We start from the raw sequence: 21,128 nt of genomic DNA on the forward strand, positions 1-21,128 counted from the left end.
GTGGTAAGGAAGAATTGAGAATGGAAAATATTGGTGGATTTCATTTTCCTACCCATATGGGTGGGAAAGTGAAATCCATGATTTAGTGGACTTTTTGAATGGGGTGAAAAATGAATTTCCATTTCCATGTGCAATCAAACACTTGAAAAATGTCATTTTCCATGGAAATTGATTTTCCACCCTATTTTCCATGTGCAATCAAACATACCCTAAATTCTTTTCCTCTTTAGAGGGAAGTGTTGGTTACTACGCCCAACACTCTTTGGTTCCAAGAAAACAACATTAAGAGATCATAGTTTAAAAGTTCGTTTCATTTCAGAATGTTTCGGTTAAAACATTTTTTATTTTTAACATTCCAAGACGAAACCACTGCAAAATCTAAATATTCATTGATTTTAGTATTTTTCTTGAATGGGGTCCAAAAAATAAGAGAATGAGAGAGAAAAAAGAAAAGAAAATAAGAGAAGAGAAGAGAGAGAGAGAGAGGGGGAGGAGGAGGTGGGGTACCTATGGGTTGCGGTTAGATCGGGAGATTTGTGCACCCCTTCCTCTTACTCTTCTGCTTCTTATTATTATTCCTATCTCATCTGGTATTTTTTACATTTTTTCTTCTTCTTCTCAAACTGAGTACGGTTTCATTTATAACCTGACGTACTGACATTGACCATGGTCTTCTATGGAAGACCTAGTCATTTAGGAAAAGCCCCCCATGTTTTGCTAAATATTTAAGATACCTATGTATTTTTAAACTCTCCTTGACCGTGATCTTCTATGAAAAAACTTATATTTAATCATTAATCAAATTATCGTATGTTTCGGTTTCATTTCGATTTTTGAAGAAACGAAATTTTAAACCTTGTAAGAGATAGAAAAATCACTTACCAAGGAACAACCTAGAGGAAATTGCCTTTCTGGTGGGAAATCATTTTACGAGGAAATGTGCAATCATACATTTGACAAAAAACTTTTATGTGAAACCCCGTTTTTCCATGGTCATTCATACAAGCTCTGATCTGAAGTTTTGTTGACCAAAAGTATAATGGATTTATCCTCTTATCTTTTTCGTTTCCTCCTTTTACCTAATAGACTAAGGAAATTTGTAAACATCGCGAATTAATATGATTGAACCTAGCCATTCATTTTTTAGGCACCATTGGATTAATTGTAGATTGTCTATGTGCCTATGTCATGCCTGTATTTTGTATTGTAAACTTTATCCTATTTGGTAAATTGAAATTGAACCCACAACCTCAAAGTTTGCATTGCAATACGTTCCAAATTTTTGTGATCAATTTAATGAATCTTACCGACCAAATAATATTGCCTTGGGTCATGTCTTATGTGAATTCAAGTTTGTTTGTACCCACTCTCACTATCTCAATGCACATCATTTGTTATCTTTGTTGCTTTCTTTTATAAACTCCAACTTGCACGTATGAATGCATATTGGTAGTCATGTTTAATATCCAAAAAAATAAGGTCAAAATATTATGATGAGTCGAGATATATATCGGGTCGCATTGGTGGTGGTGGAGAGGGCATCTACGAATGACAACTGTTTTTACATCTCTTCTATGTCACCCATTTTACATGATCCAACGACATTTGATTGTGCTGTAGAAAACATTGGAAAGATAGACAACATATGAGTGGTTGTGTGACAACAGTTTTTGAATTTAGATGTCCCACGAACACATCCCCATATATATATAAGGGGGGCATATGCAAATGACAACTTATTTTACATCTCTTGGAGGCCGTCCAACGGGTAGTTGTGTAACAACAGTTTTCGGTTTTAAATGTCTCCTAACCCCCGCCCCCATGTATATGTATGGTTGTGTTCGGAAGACAAAATTTGTCTTATATGACTTAAAAGTTTTGGATAAAGCTATTTTTTTGTGAGGATTATTTTTATGATGAAGAGTTCATCTTCACAAAAAATCAAAACAATCTAAAACTTCTAATCTTGTCAAAAGTGGTTTACAAATTAATGGTAAAAACTCAATGGTCTAGTTTCTAAACCACTTTTGATGGGGTTAAATGTTCTAGATTAGGTTGGTTTTTGTGAGGATAATCTCCTTACCATAGAGATCATCCTTACAAAAAATCAGCCCAATCCGAAACTTTTAAGTCATATAGGACAATTTTTGTCACCCAACATTGTCCACAAACAGGACCATATATATATATTATAGAGTTCGCACATACCTACAGCACGAGCATCCTCTTTGAGATTAAGGAGCATCCATGAAGGTGGTGCCTAGATCAACCAATCAACCCAGTTATGCTCGGCTACATGACATGACAAAATTAGGTTCCTATTTTGATTTCAGAGCAAGAAAGAATATGAAGGACTTGGCAAGTCCGACTTCCAAAGATCAAGGAGAAAGGAATAATTCTAAATTGATTATGATCCCACAGATCATGGGATCTTCCATGATCCCAAATTAGGAAAAACGAAGATAGAAACTTCGATTCTAGGAAAAATCCTATAAAAGGGAAAGAGATTGAAGGAAGAATGGTTCTTCTTCTCATTTCCTTCTCCCATAGCAAAAAAGAGCATTCAACAACCTTTTCTCTCGTAAATCTAGTTTGATCGTTAGAGGAATTGTGGTAGGTACCACACACGTGCTTTCAAACAATGGGATGAACAAGAGTATTTCATCAGAACTACAAGACAGAGTTGACAGAGATAACCCAAAATCACCTTTACAATTCTTATCCAATAAAATAAAATAATTTATGATTTAATCAATTTATCTCTCTAATAACTCCATTTCATGTCTAGGAGATATATCGATAGTCTAGAAAGATTGATGGAATCCATGGGTTGTCAATTGATTGATATTTTCCAAATATATATCTCAAACTCATGTTAAGTTGCTAAGATATGCATTCCTCGTCCGTTTCACAATGAAATACAAACTATCAACAATCAACTATTTCGTTGCTATAGATTGAACACAACCCCAATTGCAATTGTAGTGATGCAAAGTTCACCCTTAAGCAGCCAATGTTGCATGGATTGATATATCTTCATAAACTGTGTCAAAATAATTTCATTCCCATGATGTTTGGCATAAAACTAAATTGACTAATTATTTTTTGTATATGTTTGATGGAAATCAATATCCATATCCAAAAGTAGTTCGGGAGAAAGTAAAATTTAATTGAAACAAACAAATTTTAGGTATAAAATTAAAGATTTTGGTAGAATTGTTGTGATAATCAGTAAATCGATTTAAATATATTTTAAAGTTTTGGTTAAATAACCAAACTTATAAGTTATTCGCAAAAATGACTTTTGGACCACCTTTAACATTCATTGGTAGACATGCCCAATGATTAGGCAGATATTGAGATATTATCTCAAATTGATGTATTTTAAATATATTGGCATGTTCACAACTTTATATATAAATAATTTATCCATACATATGTATTATAATACGTGAATTTAGCACATACAAAAGGTTTGGTGTGGAGGATAATTTGTGTGATGCACGAGATTGTTACATGTTGCGTCATGTCTGACTCAATAAGTACCAACTTTCTTTGAGGTACCGAGTTTGATGAATCAAAGATTTGATCGCATTTCCACTTCCTGATAGGGATGATAGGTTGGACTCGGGATCACATTTCACGATAGAAGCGAATCCTAAGAGATTAGGGATTCAAGATAGGGTAAGATATGATTTGATCCGGATTCAAGGGATCATCATAGATTGTAGGAAAATCTCCCCGAAATGAGAGATGAATAAAGATGAATTCATAATAAGATTCATTACCAAAACAAGGGAGATTATGTTCGACAAGCAAGGGAAAATTTTATAAATAAGGAAAAAAATGAAAAAATGAAGGTGAGTAATTCTTCTTAATAATTAAAATTACTAGTAATTCATATAAAATTCTAACTAGAGTATTGGAGAGGCTACAGATTCAACGCGACAATTGAAGATCTTGAGGTAGTATAAGAAATTGCATCTACATTTGATTTTACATATTTGAAGTTTGTATAATCAAAATATTATATCGAGTACTGTTAGTTTGTGCCATAAGGGCACATGTTATATCATCAAGATAAAAAAACATATTCAAATTTTATTTTATTACCTAAAAGGCCGTCAATTACAAAAAAATGTTCTTGAATGCTTATTTATAAGATGTTTTAAATGCATGTTAACCGGTGTCTTCTATTATTAAAATTCTCATTTACATGTGTAGTGGATATTATTTATCTTCATTTTCACATAGAAGGTGAATTTGATCTAAATAGGAGTGACGACAAATTTTATAGTCTGTCGCCACTGGTATCTCTCATTAGCATATAAATAATTTCAAAATTCTAAATTTTTTCTCGAGACAAGTGCCCCCCCCTGTAATTCTACCCTGTGTTTCACATCTTATATGATTGTTTATATATCCTAGTGATTAGTGTGTATTTATATCAAAATTATACTGTTCAAAGTATTTATACAAAATATAATTATTTTCAGACCAACAAAATAGAAATTGAAACCAAACTTTAATATCTTAATAGAAAATCCATATTTATGACGTGGCGCATTTTTAGCATGAGCAACATGCATGATTGGTATTTATGAAAGACACATCATGTTTACTCTATACTTATGCCTTATTATTTTTCAGTACGATATTGTCGGCTCGGACAAATGGTAATCTTAAGATAAGACTGATAGATTTCTTTTTGAGATAATCGACGGTTTACATCTTAGGATGACGTCTATAGGGATGACGGCAAAATTGTATTGTTTAGGGAAAACGTTTTCCGCAAAATGACAACACATGTCCTGGGAGCTGACAGTAAAAGTTTGGGTGATTTGCCTAACCCCTTCAGATTTCAATAAATATTTATAAGACCCTTACATTTTAAATTTTTCCCAAAACTTCTATATTGTTGTCCAAAAGTATTACATTGTTCACTAAGGGATGGAATCTTGATATTGAATATGAGGTTAAAACTTTATCAGTAGACATTAAAGGGTGACGGGTTATAGTTAAAGGTCTTGTGAGAGGTTGGAGACGAGGAGTATTTATATCATTTTCGTTGATCTATAAGAGAAGACCAAGGTCAAGGTGTGGGTATGTCATCAGTTTGAGAATATAAGTATTAATCAAATATTCAACAAAATCAGAGGGGCAATTCTAAAAAAATACCATAATTTGACTTTCCACTTTATCGTCAACATCTAATGGTTGGACTTTTCTAGGGTTTTGTTCTCTTCTTTCTTCAAACCCTAAATGAATGACTCGCTCGAACATCAACCAAGCGTTCGATTTCGACTTTGATCGATGTTTCAGACCTAAAATTTCACAATCGCAAGGCAATTAACACAAATTTCTCGATAAAACTCCGTGCGATCGGGTATTAGATCAGCGAAAACTGCAAGAAAATCGAAATCTCAGATGAAATCAACTCAAATCTAAAGATCCATCCATGACGATTTCTCTTCCAGATAGGACAGAAACCCCTCTTTTTCAGACTCCTGATTTCATGAACGAATCAATATTTCTGCTATAATGTTGAATCCAAAACTTCAGTTTTTATCGGACAGAGGAAGGACCATCATCGAAGGACAACTCGATATCTGACTCTCGATTGTTTGATTCAAGGGGGAATTTTTGATTTTGGAGCAGAAATTGTTTTAAAAAATGTTCAAATCTGTGGTTTATCAAGGGAATTCTCTACTTGGTGAAGTAGAGATTTACCCTCAGAACCAGAAAATCTGCATGATTGACAAGGAAATCAGGATCTCTCACTTCTCACAACCGAGTGAGAGGTGTCCACCTCTGGCAGTCCTTCACACCATCGCCCCTTCTGGGGTTTGCTTCAAAATGGAGTCGAAGTTGCAGTCGAAAGATTCACCATTGTTTTCTTTGCATTCCTCTTGTCTAAGAGAGGACAAGGTATCAAACCCAAACTCAAAAATAAGAAGAAAAAAGAAAAAGAAAAACAACCAACTCAGTAGCAGAATAAGAATCTGTGATTAAAATGGACATCTTTCATGGAACCCAATCAATAGTACTACTGATTCCAACTCTGGAACCAAATGTCTTCTGAAATCAAGTCATTAAGATATTTCACAGTTCATACTGTACTTGAGAACCAAATGGTTTTGAAACCTTAGTCCTACTTTTGTTAAATTGGAGCTTTAGTGGTGCAACTTGATCAATGTATGATAGTTATTATTATTTTGTTAATGTTCTTGTGGATTTGTCTTTTTTTTTGGGTTATATTACAGGTACTCTTAGTTGAAATTAATATTTACATATATCCTATAATTTGTTAAGATAAAGACACGATCTGATTGTGATTAGATAACTCATAGTATTGGTTTTGGATCAATAATATTTCAATCCTATGTGATAAATATGGAAAATATATAAAAATTATGGATCCAAATTTATATTTAATCATGGTAGAACACCTAGGCGAGTTAATTTTGCTGTTACACTTCGAATTATGCTAGATTAAATGGGTCCATGTTTCAAGCTAACTATTAAAAGGAAGTCTGAAACTTGATAAGTTTTAATTAACTGATAATTGTTAGTGTTGCTTAATTCCGTTTGTCTTTCAGAGATAATGGGTACCATTAGCTGATTCATAATTCATTTTCTATAATAGTACTTTTATACAGTTAATGGTGTAATTTAGTCTGTGGAAATTCAGTATGATTTAGCAAGAGATATTTCGACTAGATGCTTTCTTTTTTATGCTGATTTAGTTTTAAGTTACAGTCTGAATTAAATAGGGGAAAATTATAAAAAAAGGGTAATTTTTAAAATTAATTATTAAAAAAGTATTAATTTTCAAAAAATTATGAAAAAAAGATTTAACATGCCGAACTGTTCAACATGTTTTCAATTTTCTGGATTGTCCAGCATGTTAGGATTCTTTCACACTTGAGTATGGAAAAGGTGAGGTACCCTAACTAACTTGGTAAGATTTTAAGACTTACTAAGGGTCTTTAAGGTCATCTTGTGGCATCCAATAACATGATCAGATGCCTCAGGGGATGTAGAGGACAAAATTCTATGAGCTTTCAAAAAAAAAAAAAATTATTATTATTATTTTTTTTAGTGTTACATTTTAATGTTAAATGTGGGAGTTCGGTGAGAATCCAATAGCCGTTCATTTTAAAACCTTGGATCAAGCTCAATTTTTATTTTTTGTTGGATCTGAGTTTTTCCATAAAATCGATAAGGCTATGGTGTTGGATTGTCAATTTGGTAATCCGTTTGAGTTGAAGGACTCTTAGTAAGATTTGAATTTTACAAAGTTGTGTAAAACAAACATAACCTCAACCGTTAGAAGACTAGGAGTGCCCAACACGTTGGACAGTCCAGCAATTTTAAAAAAACGCTAGACAGTCCAGTGTGTTAAATCCATTTTTGTAATTTGTTAAAATATAATACTTTTTTACTATTTTTTTAGTAATTTTCCCATTAAATAGTAATGATTATTAATTTTATAGATCAAAGAAAATACTATCAATTTTTTGTTGCAAAAAAAGGGTCAATTTTTAAATTTTGGCGGCAACTGAAATGGCTCTCAAGATCTTTGCTGATAATTGTAACTGTTTTGATACTCATATAGTTTTTTTATTTACTAGAAACCATTTCACGAAGATGAATGTATGTGCATAGTTCACAAATTTTGATTGTCAGTGGGAACCTTTTCTGCTTACAGACTGCGGTGATGCCACTAGGAGAGGAGGAGCTCCATTTGGTAGCCATGTCCTCGAGGAAGAACCTCGAGCAGTACTCATGTTTTTGGGGATTTATTGTTTCGCCGGGACTTTACAATTCTTGTCTCATCATGCTGAACCTTAGATGTCTCGGTATCGTATTTGATCTTGACGAAACACTTATAGTTGCAAACACAATGCGCTCATTCGAGGATCGAATCGATGCCTTGCAGCGGAAAATAAACACTGAGATGGATCCTCAACGCGTTTCTGGCATGTTAGCAGAGATCAAGCGGTATCAGGATGACAAAAGTATCTTGAAGCAGTATGTGGAAAATGATCAAGTTATTGAAAATGGAAAGGTGATTAAAGTTCAATCTGAGGTTGTTCCAGCTTTCTCCGACAATTATCAACCTATTGTTCGCCCGCTTATAAGGTTACAGGAGAAGAACATCATATTGACTCGCATCAACCCATTGGTATGTCTTCATTTCCAACCTGCTAATTAATCGGTCATATTTCTAATTAATTGGTCATATTGCAACAGTCCCTTCACCATCTAATGGTTACAGACTTTGAGTAATCTTCTTCACTTGTTAGCGTGTATAGATAGAAATCTGCCTCACCATCTTCCAAATTCTCTACAAAGATTGTTTAATTAGTCATAGCAAATTGAGACAATTGATCAAAAAAGAAGTTAAAACAATCCCAACCTGCAAAAGGTATAATAGAGATTATGGACCCTAGATCATCCCTCTTAGGCATCATATTCACTTTCATCATCGTTGAAGACTGAAGGCAACTTCCCACTTGTTTCAAGGGTGAAACTCAACCTTCATTCCCTTATGTCTGCACTTTCTCCATAATCAAGCAGCAATTTTTTCGGGGTGGGTAGAGGAGGGGTGCGTGGAGAGGGTGGTATCCGGTTTGAGTTTGCCTTGGCACTGTTACCTATAAAGAAGTAAAGAATCAAATCAAATAAAACTACAACAATAATAATACCTTATGTATTATTAGTTTATATTATACAATTTATATATATAACACTTTGGGGGCACTCCCGAGTCCAAACTTAGATCATTTTTAGAATAGGCACACTCCCACTCCCGCAAATCCTGCTCTTGTGGCCAAACCCATGCCACACTCATGTTATTTGGGTAGTACTAATGTTGTTCTCATTATTCCTCTCTGTAAATTTTGCATGTTTCAAGATAGTAACTGATTCGTAACTAATGCAAAGCATTTCCATCTTTATAGATTCGTGATACAAGCGTTCTTGTAAGGCTTAGACCTGCATGGGAAGATCTCCGGAGCTACTTAACTGCAAAGGGTCGCAAGCGTTTTGAGGTTTATGTTTGCACAATGGCTGAACGAGATTATGCTTTAGAAATGTGGAGGCTTCTTGACCCAGAATCAAATTTGATAAACTCAAAGGAACTACTGCATCGTGTTGTGTGTGTTAAAGCTGGTAAGTTGAGGATAGGTACTTCTGCTCGCATGTTTTGACGGGTGATTTATAAGTTGAAGTAGTAATATTGCAGAGCCATTACCCATTATAATACCCCCTCTTAACATTATAATAGGCTCAAGGAAGTCCTTGGTCAACGTTTTTCACGATGGAATTTGCCATCCCAAGATGGCATTGGTGATTGATGATCGTTTGAAAGTGTGGGACGAGAAAGATCAATCCCGGGTGCACGTCGTTCCTGCATTTGCTCCGTACTATGCTCCTCAAGCTGAGGTATTTCTTAATATTTTTATTGCTAGAAACATATATTTATTGATTTTCTCTTTCTATCGCAAATCAGTACGTGTCCTACTTTCTTCCTTGTAGGCAAACAATGTGGTCCCAGTCCTATGTGTCGCAAGAAATGTTGCATGCAATGTTAGAGGTGGTTTTTTCAAGTAAGTGAATATATTTCTGGATAGTGTAACTGTCATGGACTCACATCCTTTCGTTCTCACTCTATATTATGTTACTTACATGTGGGTTTGTGGTCTTCTTTTTGGTATGAATGACGGATTAATTTAATATTTTCAGAGAATTTGATGAGGGTCTTTTACAACTGATTCGTGAGGTTTTCTATGAAGATGGTCTGGCAAATTTTCCGTCTGCTCCTGACGTCAGCAATTTTCTGATTTCCGAGGTAAATCATGATGTAGAATCAAAGGTACACTACTGGTTGAACGCAAGTGTGGAACTGCCAAAAGCACCATCCAAACTTGTAGCGCAGGTATCAGGGGGTGCGACCCACCTTTCAATGGGTTATACATACCTAGGAGATCTCCTATGCCAATTTTTTCCTGATTGATGGTTAAAACAGCTGGTGGATCTCATTCCTGTGGGCATAAAACAATAATATGGTGCATGGTCCAATAAAAAGGTCCACAGTGCCGCTTTGATCTAGTACATCCACCATGTGTATGGTTATGCAGTTTGTATGACTTTTATGGTCCATAGAGCATTTACCTTTGATTTCCTTCCCTGTTATCAAGTCCAAGCAATTAACACTCAATACTGCCCAGGACGATGTTTCTGCTTCAAACAAAGATCCACTTGGTTTCGAGGGCGTGACAGATGTTGAGGAAAGGAGATTAAAGGTCATTTTTTCTTATTGTTTCTATTAATATTCTTTTTCGTCCAAAGGTGTTCTGGATGCAGGCTTGAGTCTATGCTGGATGACTAAATCCGGGATAAGAGATTATGGAGTGTGAAATGTGCTTATTCTCGAAAAGACGTGTTTTGCACGTTTTCTAGCATTAATTGTGGACAAGCTTATTCTTTTTAAAAGGCATTTCCCTATATCTCCGATAAAAGCATATTTATCACTCGAAAACCCTGCATCCAAACACGCTTAAAGACAATGTCGACAGTTTGATGACAAATCTCTCAAAATATGCTCCTGTCAGGATGTGATTCAAGCTTCCTCAATGGCCAATAGTCTAGATCCTAGGCCTGCTCCTTCTCTCCAAAATGCTGTAGCTTCTTCACTGGGCACAATTTCACAACCAACTCCTCAAGGGCCAATAATGTCTTCTCAAAATAACCAGTTCACTCAAGTAGTTAAACCATTGGTTCATGTAGGCCCTTCAGAGCCTAGCTTGCAAGGTTCTCCCGCAAGAGAAGAGGGCGAGGTCCCTGAATCCGAACTAGATCCTGATACTAGGAGAAGGCTTCTTATATTGCAACATGGACAAGATACAAGAGATCATACCTCAAGCGAACCTCCATTTCCAGTGAGACCTCCTTTACAAGTTTCAGTCCCGCCAGTCCTGCCAATGCAATCACGTGGAAGCTGGTTTCCTTCGGAGGAAGATATGATCCCAAGGAAACCGAATCGAGCAGTTCCCAAATCAGTGCCCAAGGAATCTCCTTTAGAATCAGAGACTATGCATTTTGATAAGCGTCGAGCTCGCCATCCCTCTTTTTTTCATGGGGCAGAGAGTTCTTTTCCTTCTGATAGAATGCTTAATGAAAATCAGAGATTCCCTAAGGAGGTATTTGATGCTGGTTTGATTTTCTTGCAGTTTTTAGGTTGATTCATGATTTTCTGAAAGATGAAGTGAATGAACTGTGATAGATGAAGATTGTTCATTTGTAGGTACATCAAGGAGATGATCGCTTAAGAGTCAACCATTCAACTTCAAATTATCGTTCTTTTCCAGGTAGGCTTTAATCTGGATGTACTTGCATGGGGAAGGACCGCTAGATTTGGTAAATTGCATTGAAAGTTTGGAACAATATGGATTTTACTTATTTTGATGGATCTTTTTGTTATGAATTCTTGGAAGTTCTACGTGGTGAACTTTGGTGTGAGTAGTTTTTGATAATGAATTCTCCGTAGCTGTAGGATGGTGATCAGGCATTAGATATTCACTGCAACTTTTCTTTTTGTGAGATCAGGAATGATTGACCTTGCTTCCTAATCTCTGCCCTGTCATGATCCAATGCCTCTCTTTTGCTGTTATGCCAAGTTTTTGTTTTGTCCCTACTTTTCCACTGGGCTACATACTCCTTTACCTGAATGAACGTAAAGACCTCAGATTCAAAGACCTCTTTAGATGATGAGATCTTGTATTTTGATATTATTTATAGTGTGCTGTGAGAATTGAGATCCTTTCTCACCCTCCATTCCTTGTTTCCCTCTTTCTGCTGAAAAAACAAGAAGTTTATTCATGTAAATAAAGTTCTCTCTCTGTTGTACTACCTTCTGTTCTGGTACCATTGGTTTGCACTTTCTCTTCTTGTTCTAATTGCGGATATCATGAATCGTACTTGGAGCTTAAATTTTCTTACAGAAATTGTAGGATTTTTTTTTCCTTTTTTGGAAGGGATTCAGTCATATAATTAAAATCATATGGGTTACGTTTATAGTCGAGATGTAGGATTCATGCAGTAAATCTTAGGATTTTTTTTACACTGCTATAAAGTTCTTAAGTTCTAATGAGAGTCTTCCAGTAGCAATCGTTGACTAGAAGAGATTTCAGATTCATCTCTAAATGAAAATTTAAGATTTATTATTATTTGTTTCTATTTTCCTTGAGAATCTATGCACAAAGTGAAAGGTCATTTTGTGGTACAAGTTTCTTAGTTTTCAAAATTTTGTGACACATTAAATTGGTCTTCATCTTATGTTTCCGGTTACTTTTTTCACATGTATTTTTTCATTGCTCACTTAGGGATTCCCATCCAAGCATGAATGAAGAGTCAAACCAGTTCAAATTGGAAATGTGTTGATATGAAACCGACGATCTGAGTTCAATCCAAGGCCATTAACTCTCTCGGTCAGGGTCATGTGTTCACTTTCCATGTTGTCTAGGCGCTCACCTAGTTATGCCACACCATTGATAATTTCATTGAATGGACCATATGAGCTTCGAGGATATCGAAGTGTTCCTTAGCTGTCCTTGGTGCCGCTGGTTTGTCCACTGTGAAATGTTATGTTTTGATGATTTTATCAAAATGCTAACACGTCAAGCTGCATTTTTTAGATAATTTCCGTCAATGATAGACTATTGGCTTGAATTGTTTATCAGTCATTTGTTTCTATGTGAGATCTTTTTATATTGTTTTCTCATTTTAAAGGTGAGGAGACTCCCTTGTGTCAATCAGGTTCTAGCGACAGGGATTTTCACTTTGAATCTGGACGAGGTAGTCCACCATATACAGAAACGCCAGCTGGGGTTCTACAAGAAATTGGAATTAAGTGTGGAACAAAGGTATTAATGAAGGTTCAATGTAACATAAATACTTGTCTTTAATCCCTATGGCTCTTCTCCTTTTTTTTCTTCTTATGTGTTGGTTAAGTTACTTTCTCTGAATCCTTGATTACTTGTAGGTGGAGTTCAGGTCAGCTTTGATTGCTAGCGCAGAATTGCAGTTCTCCATTGAGGTTGTTCGTTAATCCCTTGACTCAGTCAAATGTTCTAAATTTTGACAACTTGTTGTAATGTAGAATTCTGTAGTCTGAGTTTAGTAGAAAGTAATTCATATCTTCGAACTGCATGGGGTTGGGACCGACCATATGATGGTTCACTTTAGAGATCTTCAATGTCAAACTTTAACCTTATTAGATGGTCGCATCCTTCAACTCATGATGTTTTTCTTTGGGCTGATCACCATATTTTTTCAGCCTTCCAAAGGAGTGATCGATCAGTGTTAAATACTTATGTCATCATATTTTACTAAATTTTGACTTGGGGGATCTCTTGGTGCGAATACTGAATGTCCTATACTCATTGATCTGGTATTTCTACTCTGTAAATACTCAGACTATTGATTTCCTTTATGAAATATAGTTCCATGACTTCTTTGTTTTAAAAATAACCTTGTTGTGGGTGGCTTTATAATTTTCCATTTTGTTGATCTAGTTATCCACCTTGGTGTCAGTATCTCCTATTATTTTATATTTTATTTCCATTAGAACTTAATTTTCTGTACTTTGTGATTTATTGCTTTATTTGTGGCATTATGGGGGTTATGTTTTTTGGTTCCATAAGAATATCAAGAAAAAAGTTACAAACTGATTATGTTTCCTTTTTTTTTTGTTGTTATGGGTCTAGTTTTTGAAACTATTTCAGCTGCTCATTGACTGAAATTTTGACTATCTTGCAAAGCTGGCGTTTTTGTGGGGTTGATATTGCTGCTCTCGAATAACAAATGTTTTTTTCGCCTAAATGGTTTTGGGAATATTCAATTGCAAAATTGCCCTATGTAATCCTTTTATTTTAATCATAAGAATGCCTTAGTTATAGTTGTTGTCTTGTTTTGGTGATATCTCCTGAAGTTTTTTTTTTTAGTTATTTGGTGGGTCTCATTTCTGTTACTTCTGTCGGATCTTGGAAGATGAGTGATTAGAAATAAAAAAAAAAATATTATGTTTAATTTGATTATGTTTTTTCATGCAGCAAGTCTACTTTTTCTCTTTTTTGAAAAATCACAAGATTCATTCACTTTATGCTTACTTTTTGTAGGTTTGGTTTACTGGAGAAAAGATAGGCGTAGGAACTGGTAAAACCAGGAAGGAAGCCCAACGTCAGGCTGCCGACAGCTCTCTTCGGAATTTGGCCAGTAAGAAACAACATTCGTTTTCTTATATGTGTTTGATAGTCTCTATTACATGGTCCATGTTAGTAATCTAGGATTAGGGACAGAGATTCCCTTGTAAGCATGATTTTGCCTTTATTGCTTCCCCTTGGCTCTTGTTCAATAAAGGATAGAACTGGGAAAGCTGCAGGTTGGATATTCTTCTCCCATTTTGGTTTATGAACAAACTTTCTATGCAATTTGGATTTCAATCTCTCTCTTCTCGTGGCATATTTTTAGTGGTTGATTCTGACCACACAGGACCTCTTTTTTTGCAGATAAATACTTGTCAAATGTTATGCATGATCCTAGCTCTGTCCGTGGAGACCTCAATAAACACTCCCATGTGAACGAGATGGGTCTTGGTGATTCAAATTCTTTTGGGTATCAGACATTGCCCAAGGAGGATTCTACATCATCTTCAAGTATCTCAGAGCCGACCAGATTTCTGGACCCAAGGCTGGAAGAATCTAAGAAATCAATGGGTTCAGTTTCTGCCCTCAAGGAACTAGTGAGATATGAAGAACTTGTACTTCTGTATTCTTTATTTTTCTAAATTTATAACTAACTGTCGTGTCTTAATCTCTAAGTTTGCTGCATTTAGATCATTGACATACCAATGGTTACTTTTCAGTGCATGATGGAAGGTCTTTCTCTAGTTTTCCTAGCTCAACCTCCACTTTCAACGAATTTAATGAATAAAGTGGAAGTATATGCACAGGTAAGCGTTTTGCAAGGTCTTTTGCTTAACATTTACGGGGAATTTTTTGGGATCGCTTGCCATCACATGCCAACTTGTTTCACACAATTTGTAATACTCAATCATGGTTTTATAACTCGGTCTCGCGTCTTGTCTCGTCCATGCCAGATACCGAGTTGTCTCAGACGAGTTTTCCTATACGTTTGAGATGTCTTGTCCAAAATTTTCAAAAATGAACGTGAGGTATTAAATCTCGTTCAAAAAACTAACTTGTGTGTCCATCTCGTTCATGCCCGATACCGAGACTACTCGGATGATACGTATCGGTCTCGGACGAGTTTTGAAACCATGTACTCAATTGGATATTGGATAAGCTTGTGCCCTGAACCAAGAGTTTGGTGAAATGGCTATCAATCTTCAGGTCCCAAGAAAACTTTATCGGGGACTTGAAAAACTTAAACCAAGTAGTCATCATCATCAAAGCCTTATCTCCAAAATTCCTGTTGGCTGAGCGAATCTTATTCCCGAGTTCAATTCTAACCCCATGTCTTCTGTTAATTCAAATGTGTTTATATCTGCTCTCATTACCTCAATCCATATTCCTTTTAGTCTTCCTGTCATTGCTTTAAAGCCTTCAACTTGCACGTTCTTTCTAACCAAGACTATAGTTGACTTTTATTGCACTTTTGAATTTTCCTTAGTTTATCACCAATTGGGCCTGCTCCTATTTTCTCATTAATGCTTTTGTATCTAACTTTTTTTTTTTTTCCTTCTTTTCATTTCTAACATTATCTTTCTTAGTTTTTCCATTCATCATCTTAGCACCCATATCTCTAATACGCTCTATGTATGAACATTTTTTCTTGTGGACCCAACATTCAACTCCATGAAGCGTAGCCAGTCTTACTGTTGTCCAAAGTATTAAACTTCAAATTTGGTGTTTATTTCGATCAGTCTAGAAATGGAAATATTTTTTCTAGTGTGGAAATTTATACAATTTCATAGACATGATGGATGTTGTGGAAATGATAGAAATATTGAGAAAATTTTCATTGGGAAAATGCATTAAGTCACAAATTACAATTAACAGTTAGATATAAAGTGGAAATGAAGATCAGTAGCATTCCATTACATGTTGGTACAGATAGTTAGATGGTGAAGAATTTGCAAAGCTTTGAGGACCACCATCACTTCCATAAATTGTTATTTCAATATTGGGGTTTCTATTCTATTGGTGTAAGATCTTCAAAGACTTTAGAGGAGTTTTCTTTGAGGATTTCTTATGTAGCTGGGATTCGGTTTGTTATATTAGATGAGAGGAGCAAATTGTATTTTTTCCTATTTTTATTTTATTTTGGTTTTTTGGTAACTTAGGGACTGTAATCTTTTTTGGGTGGTCATCTCGACCCCTGGTATTTTTAATGAAATTTTACCTTATAAAAAGCTATATTCTACATAAAAATGAGAATAATAATGTCAAATTAGCTGCATTACCATAAATATGTAAAACACCGGCTGAAGTGAAAAAATTAACTACTAAAAATTTATGCATTATTACAAATATTTTTATTACGAATTATGCATGAATAAATTCAACTAATCAGAATGCGGATGATTGTGTATGTTAGCTTCTATAAAGTTGCTAATATACTTAAAATACATCAAACTTGTACTAATGTACAAATATTATATGTATTCAAGTTCTGTATAATTTTTGATATCGTTATCAATATTTTTAGAATAATTTTTCAAAATTTTACTATAATATATCAAAATATTTCCACCAAAATATGGCATTTTATTCATGAAATTTGATTTTTTTTTTCAAGATTTTCTATTTACCCAATTACTCTACGAAACTAATGATTTCCACCGAATATATATAAACTTTCAGTTAAATTTCATGTCAAGTAGTGGAAATGGAAATGTTTCGGTAAATTTTGTGGAAATATGTTGAAATTTAACAATGCTATCATCTTAACAAAATCAATTTTAATTTGATTGGGTTGCATTGATCACATATAACTTTAAAATCAAACCTTCACTTTAGCCATCCAACTTTAATTCTATAGGCAACATCTTCTTTAGTCTCTCCATTCTTATGGCATGGATACGGGAACTAAAGTAACATGAATTATTGGTTTGGGTATTTTCTGGCCTTCCAATTTACTACCCCTTCATGGTTATTTTTACCAAGGTTGCACTCCACATACTTTCTTGGTTCTACTTCTTCTAAATCTTTTGGACTCCACTAACTCTCTAGAGTTGTAGTTTTGCATTGACTCTCTTTAGCATCGTCAACTAACATTATATGATCTGCATGTAACATATACCAAGAGACCTTTTCTCAAATATTATTAGTTACTTCATCCATAACTAGATGTGTAGAGAACATAAATATGAACTCAAAAGCCAATCATTATTTGTAATTGGGAACTCATTTTTCTCCTCACCATTTGTTCTCCTACTCATCACAACTCTATCACCAGTGTCCTTAATTATGTGAATACATCCTCTTGTAACTCCTATCTTCTCAATGCCTACCAAATTATCTCACTAGGTGCTTTTCATAATCTCTCTCCAAGTTAAATAAAAATTATGTGGAGATTCTTCCCCATTTCCCTAAAAATCAAGTACAAAAGAAATTTTTGGAAAGGGTAGGCTATTGAACAATCTTTTTCTTGTTTGAAAGTTGAACACCCAGTCAATTTCTTGACAATTCAAGTCAATATGAGTTATGGCCTTGAAAAGTTAATTTTTTATTTTGTTTTTAAGATTTTAAACCTTGTTCTTTTATAATATTTTTGCCTTACTATAATGAATGGTCGGCTATATTTTTCTAATCTCAATTGTTGCAAAAGTGCATGCTTTGGATTCTATGCTTTATGTGTAAATCCAGATTGTTCATCGGTGGGCCATCTCTGGTGTGATCTACAGCTCAAATTTATATTGATTGAAAACTCGAACCCCAATGGAAGATGAAAGGAAGCAGAGAACCTTTTTTTTCTCGTATAGCTTGAACAATATAACAATTCTGTCATTGATAATCACTCTCACATCATACTTTCCACTGGTCCTTTATTTGAGAACCATAATTCTTTCTACCTTCGGTTGGAAATGGTTGCTTTTCCTACCAACTTCATTAATGGTTAGAATGTTATACAAAAGTCTTCTTTATAAACTCAAAATACTTTTCATGGGCCATTTAACCGGTAATCAAAATCTAATGCTACCTTTGGTTGGAAGCTGATGTATTTTTTTCTTCTCTTCCTTACTTTAGTAATTCATTTCTAATTGGGGACTACTTTTTAGGTTGAAATAGGAGGACAGATCTTAGGGAAGGGAGTTGGAGCAACTTGGAATGAAGCCAAGATGCAGGTATTATGATCTTTTATTTTCTCTTTTACCTGTGCAAGTTATATCTTTTTCCTGTTATAATCTTAACGCCTTGGGCATCCTTTTTCACAGGCCGCCGAGGAGGCCCTTTGGAATCTAAAGTCCATGCTTGGAGACAGCGGTCAGAACCGTGTGGGTTCACCAAGGTGAATACTTACCCTCTTGCTATCTGGTAGTTTTTAGTTGTTATACTAGATATTATTCATTTTTTATTTTTCTCAAAATTTTGGATATTTTAGGATCACCCCCTTGCAAAATGCAAGATTCGGTTTACCGCCCTTGACCATAAGTCAACATTGCATTTTCTTAATGATTTATTGGTGAAATTTTGATTTTTTTCAAAATGATCTTCACATACTTAAATTACTAAAACAAAATTTGGGGAAACTCAAAATTTCACTGTTAAATCATCGACAAAAAGCGCCCTTGACTTACAGTCAAGGGGGGCAAACCTAATCTTGCATTTTGCAAGGGGGTAACCCTAATATCACCAAGGTATTTCTAAAATACCCTGATATTTTCCTTCTAGTTGTTCAAGTAAGAATATAACTTCAATCGATGACCTACCTGGCATGACTAAATTTGTTCTTTGATATTTTTGTCACTTATCTCAATGCCCAAAATATCTGGGATAAGGATAAGTATAATATATAAAGGAACTTGATGTTGTCATACTCATTGTATGCATTGCAAGGAGATTAAATGATTTGATCGGCTGAAATGTTTAATGACCTTTGTGTACATTACATCCTAGAAATGTATTGTGACTGAAAAAATTGTCACCCATTTTTTTTTAATTGGTGAATTAAAAGAATCCAAGTTTCCAAACTCTGTTTGTTGGGTTTTGCTTCTTTTTGGATTTTTCCGTCTTTGATGGATTTTCTAACTTTTAAATTCAAAATTTGGTGTTGGGACTGTGTAAGCCTGTTTTTTATGAAATCAATAACTCGACGAAGTTGGGATTGAACCCCGGTCTATGGTATCATCACCCATAGACTTCACCAACTAAGCTAACCGACACCTAAAATTTTGTGTTGGAGCACATTTCTAAATATGAGGGCTTATGGATTCTGAACCTGAGTTCCATAAATAATGCTCCCAAAACAAAAAACATATTATAGACTGGGGCTTTGTCTCAATGTACTTTTTTCTCTGGATTTATTTTTTGTGCTCGGGTTCTCATTTCTGCAAATTTGGTTTAAATATATTCTGTTCTCGGGATTTATTTTTTGTGTTCGGGTTCTCAGTTCTGCAAATTTGGTTTAAATATATTCTGTTCTCCACAATATTTTCCCCTTCACTCTGTTCACCCAGACTCTAATTTGGTTCAGGTTGTTGCATTCTTTCTCAAGTAAACGGCTGAAGCCAGAGTTTCCACGAATGTTGCAACGGATAAATTCATCTACCAGATATTCCAATAATGCCCCTCCAGTGCCTTGAGAACCAATACACCTTTTTATTTTCCAGTGTAGCGGCTAGACATCTGCACCATGCATAACACATCGAGGCTTGAACTATCGTGATCCACGGAAATTTCACAAATTAGACTACTTAGTAGCATGTCACGGAAGGAAAGCTGAATTCCTTGCAGATGTGTCTGATTGGATTTGTTCCGTCAAATTATTCAAAGGGAGGGACAGTTCTGAGTAACTGCCGTTTTAGGTTTGTGAATATATCGGGGTCATCACTAGCTGCATTTTGGGGATAGGGGGAAAGGCAATTAACACTTTTTATAAGATGCACGGGGCGGCTGCACCCCAACAATTCTTATGCTATTGGGACTGGGAGAGCTGACAGAGGCAAAGATTTTACTTGGTGAGTTAGATGTTTATTTATCGAGAATCAAAGATTGAGATGTTGAACAGGGGGTTGCGAGAAGCAAGAATGAAAAAGAGCCATCAATGGCCGAGCACAACTATATGAATGACATCAAAGGTTCAGGAATCTGGGGGGGTTCCATGCCTCAATGGGTTATGTTGTGGCGCCGTGCTGGTTTTAGTCACAGCATTTGTACCCATCATAAAAAAAAAATGTCAACTTTTGTGACATTGAATGGTCTCATCATCACTACTGAAGCCTTATCTCAAAAGATTTGGGGTAGGTTGAACAGATCATGTTCATTAAGTTCTAATAGTGTTGAACCTGCACTCCACGGCATTTGAACCATTCACAGAGGTAATACAAATTGTTTCAGTTGCTAATGATTAATGGTGTTTGAGCCTTGTAGGCCAATTTTAATGCAGAGTTTTTACCTATTCATGCTCATCGATCCTGAGTAGGGTTGTCAACACTCAATATTGTTTTTGGATGGGTTACAGGGCATTTTTCGATGAGTGCATGGGTTGAATATTGAAGGATAAATTGAGCAGGAAAAATCGTTACTGCAAGAGAAAACTTAATTGAAACAATTTTTATGCCAGAGTGAGGGATAAAATGTTCATGTTCATGTTCATGACTTTGTTTTACATTTTAAACCCATTAAATAAAGAAATTCTATTTGCTACACCAATTTTTGCCCCAACACCTGTAAATCATAAAATTAGCACACATCTGGGTGGCTTTAGCAAAAGTTGGTGTGGCAATAGAAGCTCTCTTAAATAAATACTAATGTATTTTTTAGCATTTACTTGAATAATAGTTGTTAGGCCCGTGTTAAAGGCACCGTCTAACTAATGGCAAAACCTTTGGTCTGTAATAGAAGACAAATTGAGAATGATCTATTATTAAGATCAAGTAC

The 21,128-nt window shown here is 35.1% G+C and overlaps 1 protein-coding gene across 3 annotated transcripts; it reads left to right on the forward strand.

Moving 5' to 3' along the window:
• The first annotated feature begins 5,232 nt into the window (after positions 1-5,232).
• LOC147390403 (RNA polymerase II C-terminal domain phosphatase-like 1) lies at positions 5,233-20,654 on the forward strand. Of its 3 annotated transcripts, none has more exons than XM_086457774.1 (17): positions 5,233-5,928; positions 7,712-8,188; positions 8,967-9,177; positions 9,293-9,450; positions 9,544-9,614; positions 9,751-9,856; positions 10,236-10,310; positions 10,620-11,207; positions 11,312-11,375; positions 12,823-12,929; positions 13,049-13,102; positions 14,184-14,280; positions 14,574-14,824; positions 14,930-15,016; positions 18,308-18,373; positions 18,464-18,537; positions 19,723-20,654. In XM_086457774.1, the coding sequence occupies exons 1-17, from the start codon at positions 5,674-5,676 to the stop codon at positions 19,829-19,831; spliced, it is 2,850 nt and encodes a 949-aa protein (XP_086313900.1). In that variant the 5' UTR covers positions 5,233-5,673; the 3' UTR covers positions 19,832-20,654. The 3 variants fall into 3 exon arrangements, with proteins under 3 accessions (XP_086313900.1, XP_086313898.1, XP_086313899.1); XM_086457772.1 differs by having other exon boundaries at positions 5,234-5,928; positions 12,796-12,929; XM_086457773.1 differs by having other exon boundaries at positions 5,234-5,928; positions 12,796-12,929; positions 14,574-14,806.
• Positions 20,655-21,128: the final 474 nt, after the last annotated feature.

This window comes from Akebia trifoliata, chromosome 11 (genome assembly GCF_017979445.1).
Source record: "Akebia trifoliata isolate Shusen 1 chromosome 11, ASM1797944v1, whole genome shotgun sequence".
NCBI lineage: Eukaryota > Viridiplantae > Streptophyta > Magnoliopsida > Ranunculales > Lardizabalaceae > Akebia > Akebia trifoliata.